The sequence below is a fragment of the Ostrea edulis genome, chromosome 1, assembly GCF_947568905.1.
Source record: "Ostrea edulis chromosome 1, xbOstEdul1.1, whole genome shotgun sequence".
In the NCBI taxonomy this organism is placed as follows: Eukaryota; Metazoa; Mollusca; class Bivalvia; order Ostreida; family Ostreidae; genus Ostrea; species Ostrea edulis.
In genome coordinates, this window is record NC_079164.1 from 109,341,869 (window position 1) to 109,347,868 (window position 6,000).

At 36.0% G+C, this 6,000-nt stretch overlaps 1 protein-coding gene across 1 annotated transcript; it reads right to left on the bottom strand.

The window, feature by feature from the left end:
- Positions 1 to 4,783: 4,783 nt before the first annotated feature.
- Positions 4,784 to 5,735, bottom strand: LOC125664593 (piggyBac transposable element-derived protein 4-like). Its single transcript, XM_048897415.2, has 2 exons — positions 5,642 to 5,735; positions 4,784 to 5,514 (listed from the first exon to the last, which is right to left on the bottom strand). The coding sequence occupies exons 1-2, from the start codon at positions 5,733 to 5,735 to the stop codon at positions 4,784 to 4,786; spliced, it is 825 nt and encodes a 274-aa protein (XP_048753372.2).
- Positions 5,736 to 6,000: the final 265 nt, after the last annotated feature.

The following is a 6,000-nucleotide window of genomic DNA, read 5'->3' on the forward strand; positions in this document are numbered from 1 at the left end:
ATGTGAAATTTTAGTGCTGGATTAACTTTCCGTGAATAGACAACTATTGTTCAGTGGTTGCTTTCTGTTTTAGTAAATTGACTTTTGTCAGTTTAATAGGAGAAAAAGCAAAGCATGTTGGATTAATATGTTGTCATTTGTTTATGTTATGGAAATTCCAAAGTTAAATTGAATTTTGGTTGAAAATTGTAGTGATGGTACATGTTTATATTTTCTGAAATGAATTGGACTACAAGGAAAAGATGTTCATATGTTTGAAGATAAAGACTTTGTAAATGAAATTTGTCAAAGTTTGGAAAGATAATGCCGTGGTTCGAAGATCTGCTCTATGCCAGATGGTTGGATGAACAGTGCTGTATCTCCGTTTCTTAAGTTATTTATTTACATAATGGGAATAATCATTAAATGGAGATCATCACCATGTTCTTTCTCATTAACTTCAAACTGTCACCATATTCCTACTGAACCAGATTAGACAGAAATCCAGCTATATCATGAACACTTGTATGCACTGTCCTTCATTTTAAATGATGATTAGGATGGAGTGAAGAAGACATTTTAAGTGATGATTAGGATGGAATGAAGAGGACATTTTAAGTGATGATTAGAATGGAGTGAAGAAGACATTTTAAGTGATGATTAGGATGGAGTGAAGAAGACATTTTAAGTGATGATTATAATGGAGTGAAGAAGACAGAAGAACAGTGAACATTGTCACTTAAACATCATTGTGAAAAACAGATTAACTTGTGTGTAGAAAAGAAACCATTTAATTTGTGTCTGCCATTTGAGTGCCTATCTCTCCTTATCGTGGAATCTTGATGTCCATTTTGCTGCTGTGGGAACATTCGGTGCATTAAATTGGACTGCAGTAGCCCTTTTTGGTTCCAAGTAACTTTAAGTAACTGCCAATTTGCGTGCTGTCATAGAGGGTACAGAACGGGGGCAGCTAGTTTCTCTAATATACTCCATGCCCTGCTATACCACAATGTGCAACACGTTTGCATTGTGTGGACAGAGAAAATTTGTTCGATCTGAAACATATTTCTTGAAAAACTAGACTTCCATTTTAAAATTTAAATCTACCAAAGATCTGGAGTGCTACATATTTCATGAAATGTGAATATGATGGAAGGAAAGTGTTGCACAAATGTCGATCAGCAAATGTTAAAAAATCGGTGCCATCATATCCAAAGTATGCTGTGAAAATTGGTTATTTTTGCCAGTTTGCCATCATAATATTACTATTAATAATATTGTTTATATTGTTTAAACTTTTTAAAAAAGTTTTTAATTTCTGTATACAGGTATTTTATTTATAATCTTTGTTGAATGTAAAAAAAATTCATTTCTGAAAATACATGAGGCTATGATATGCAGCCTTCATGTCTGCACACTTTGTTTTAAGCTTTTTAAAATCTTCTTTTAGTATTCTGGTTATGTTCATTGCATTCAGAAATCTGTCTCTACTTTGAAAGCAAAGCAATTTGTATAAGCATATAAAAAGAAGTAATACCCGTTTTTGAAATTCATGCTACCTTCGTATCAGTCGGGGCCATAACGCCAACAAGTGATTTCCAAAAATAACTCAAATGAGTTATTTTTTTGGTCACAATGAGTTTTTAGTTTTGATAATTAACAGAGAAACAAATAATAAAAGAAGTAACGAATCGCAACAAAGTCTGAAAACAACATCTGTGTCCACACCCCTTCAACAAATTTGTAAAAAAAATTCTAGAACCAAGGTTCTCCAAAACAGGGTATTTGATTTTCCCTTTAATTTCGCTTTCAAAGATGAAGAATTCTTTTTCTTCAAGCTTATTACAAATGCTTCCCAGCTTTGTCATGCTTCTTGAAAAAGCAAACCCAATATCCAATTGGGCTTTTTAGATGATTGGACGGTCTGAAAGAGAAATCATTCAACCCAACTTAACTGGTAACCATGTGTTAACTAATATTATTTAATTAAAGTAAATGTTTATTTACTTTGTGAACAGCTTAAAATCTACATATCTCTATACTTGTGGGGTATGAGAGGCCCTGTGCCCCTGAGATGCAAAAGGCTGAAATTTTGTAGAAGGCTTTTTGGGGTGGTTGCATGGGTCTGAGACAGACGTGGCTTCAGAAAAACTGTCTGAATGTCGGGAATATCTGTCCCCCATCTGAATTTATGCAGTTGTTGCAGCTTTCTGGCTTGACAAAAGCTGATGAATTGTTGTCGTACATGACAGATAGTCTAAAATCTTACTTTGAGCAAGCAGATTCTCGCCTAAAAGTTTTTGGAGGATGGCTAAATTTGCAACTGACCACTGCGAAATATGCAGATTTTCTAATTTAGGTTTAACAGGACCAGATTCGAAAATAAGCTGACCGTCCTCATTTTTAGATAACACCCTCTCTGTTTGCAATAAGGATGCATTATCTACAAAATCTACAATATCAAAATGTGCAGAAGGGCCAAGTATTCCCCGTAAATTTTTTTTTTTTTAAAGTTACGACTGAAGGTTCAAAGAATATTTTGAAAGTGACGCTAACTTGAGATCTGCTTAGGTAAAGAATGATAATAGGCATTTGATTGGTCAATTATTTGTTAGTTTTTGAAATTTGGCACAGATAGAAACTGATTGGTTATTAATTACATATATAAGTGGCACTCTTGCTTGGACAACTAATCCGATAGGTTGTTGATTACATAAATAGGTGGCGCCCTCAATTGCCCCTAGGGGGATCCCTATCAAGGCTTAAAGGATCTTGATTAAAAGGACAAAAAGGGAGGCTTTGTTTGATTGGTTAAGAATCATAACAATCAAATGGGGGTAATGGTGTCCAGGCAAATACATGATGGCCACAGTCATAAATTAATAACAATTAAATTACATTGGATATTACAATACATGTAATTTGATTTACAGAATTTTATAATGTCTTAACATGTCACAGGAACACGGAGAATATCTTCACTCTTACATGTCGTAACATATCTCAGTATCAACACTTCGAACAAGTTACGTCCCTTGTCTGCCATTCTGCAGTTATAAAATGTTGGCCTTTATAATTTTCAGATCATTTACATAAATGTCCAAATGTGGTCCCCTTGCAACCCATAACTTATTAAATAATGTTGGATAAAATTCACAGTAGTAATCTAGCTATTACATTAATTGAATTGTTATGGACTTAGCCTAGTGATTTTTCACCATATTGACCTTTGCCTGCTCCCGCAAAGGGAATTAACTCGCCGTGAAGTGTTGATAATTAACGAATTAACTGATAACCTGACTTCTTCATGAATTTGATTTCCTTTCTCTTCTTAACTTGACATGCTGATGATTCAGTACTCTAATGGCCAGTACCTTAGAATTAAATATATGCACACAGTATCACCTCTAAACGTCAACAAACTTATAGCGAGCGCAGCAAGCCAGCGCGGACTACGAGCTCTATTAACTAAAGCATGCGAAATAATCCCAGCAAAATCTAAACCTTTAACAAGAAAAATTTTTTGAAGCCAATCCCAGAAGTCCCTTGTCAAAAATGGCTGAGATCTCGCAAAGTCGCACCTTGGAAAATGATTGTGAACCTGCGTGGATTATCATCCTAATCTTGTGATCTCGGATTTACTGATAGGATAAAATACGGTATGATCTATTAGAATGGGTCTTCACCATAATCTGATGATTCGTTAAAGAAATCAATAATATATATGGAGTTGGACTTTACTTTCTAATGTTTGATATTCACAAGCCAATTATTATGATAATCACATTTCCTACTGAACAAAATCACTTGCCCCATCGGGCAAGTGTGTATTGAGTTTCACTTGTTCAAACTTGCATGGTTTTCACTTGTCTTGGGCAATCGGACAACCGTTAATGTTGATCCCTGCCTGGGGCGGGGCCAAATTTAATTTATGGTGTTTATATGTAAAACATTTAACTCTTAGACTGCTGCTTAAAATTTTGCAAAGATGGCTGAATTAATTTGTGGAAATCCTTGACAAATACTTGTTTTGTTTGAATGCTAATATCTCGGCCATTTTTTCAACAACATATTTAAAAGATTTATATGAAAATTCATTATAAAAAATAAGGGATTTGAATTATGAGTTTCATTTTCTCAGATTTTTGATATTTACTGGTACAGGTAAGTCTAAAGGTGAAAAATACCAGAAATGGATACCAGGTTGAATAAATGCATAATTCTTCACCATTTTGTACTTTTAGGTACAAGCAATGAAGCAGAAATTGTTCAATGTTTATGTCAGGAATAATAACACATTTTTTTATGAGTTTATTTACACATTATGGACAGGTAACACAATTCATATCAAAGTAACAAATTGAAAAGAAAATGAAATGCAGTTTCAAAAGAAATCAATGGTTATCACTGTTATTTTTACATGATAATGTCAATGTAAGGTGGTGCAGAACAATAATAATCAAACATGATAATGTTCATTTCACTGTCTGTGTCACTGGTGTCTTTGTACCTGTGCCAGGTAACAATACAGCTTCGTATTGCTGTAGCGAATGGTACGCATGAAAGCAGTCAGGAACACGGGATTTTTGCAATCTGGGCACCAGAAAGTAGTTTGTTTTCTTTTGAAGCCATGCCTGTCAGTTTTCTTCGGATTGCAGGCATAACAATCCCGACACGGCTTAGCTCGCTTAGCGCCTGGCTTGGCGGGAATGTGGTCCGGAAAGTGATGTACTGTAAGACGAGCTGCTTTGTCTCCTGTGTGCTTTCTTCCTTTGCTGGTGGAAGGCTTAGGAACATCAGGAGCTTAATTTATCAAAGCTGTAACAGGAGCCATCTTGAAGTCATGACTGCTTAGTTTCTTGTCATCAGTGTTGAATTTGGTGTACAAGAGGTAGGCGTTGACAACACATAGGTTGAAGAGATGGAAGAATAACTTCTTATACCATTTTGTTGTCTTTCTCAGGCAAGTGTTGTATTGGCCCATCTGATCAGACAAGTCTACTCCTCCCATTAAACTAATGTATTCCACAATACAAGTCGGCTTCACAATATACTCATTCGTTGTCCTGTCGCGTTTATCGAGTACTGTCATGTTGGCTTCGTGAATCGTAGTTAGCATATTCACATCTCGTTTGTTGTGGTACTTGACTGCCAGCATTTCTTCACCTTCATTCCTTTGGAAAATAACTTGGGAAGGTTTCAGCTTAATGTTTCTTTTCAGAGCTTCTGGCACATGTTTTCTGTTTTTTCTGAGTGTATCACAAGCGTAGGTGTTGTGCAGTAGCAACTTCCCGAACAACTCAGGTGAGGTGTAATAGTTGTCCATGTAGACATGATGTCCATTGTCTAAAAGTCCACATCTTGTAAGTAGCCCCATCACTGTTCTGGTTGTTACAGTGCAGTCTTCATTCACTCCAATTGCATCAGCATACTGTGTACAAGGTGTACTGCCGGTATGGATATCAAAGCCAATGCAGTAACCTGACTTCACCTCACAAACTTGGTAAAGCTTGATTCCAAACTTTGTGGGCTTTGCTGGATTGTAAATGCGAAATCTTAGTCATTCTCTCCATGCACATGTGGTGTCATCAAAACTAAGGTCTCTTTCTGGTGAATACACCTCACTAAATACAGTCAATAATTGGTTTACAAATGGTCTCACCTTGAATAATGGATCGAAGCCCGCCTGTCCTCTCGCACCCATTGTTTGTGAGGTGTAAGTTGCTCAGTATAAGTAAAAATCGATCCCTGGGCATCTGTTCATGGAACAATGGAGTATCCTAAACATCGTTGGTCGCCCAATAATCGCTGACATTCTTTTGCACTAATCCCATGCAGATAATCAAGCTGAGGAAAACTTTCATTTCCGCCATGTTGACTGGACACCATTGTTTGATCCGACTGAACTGGCTTACATTCCTTGCTTCTATACTCGGCTTTGAGCATACAAATTTGTTTGCTTAACTAACAAATTTATAAAATCATCATCCACAAACAGCTTCAGAAAAGTTAAAGGCCAAA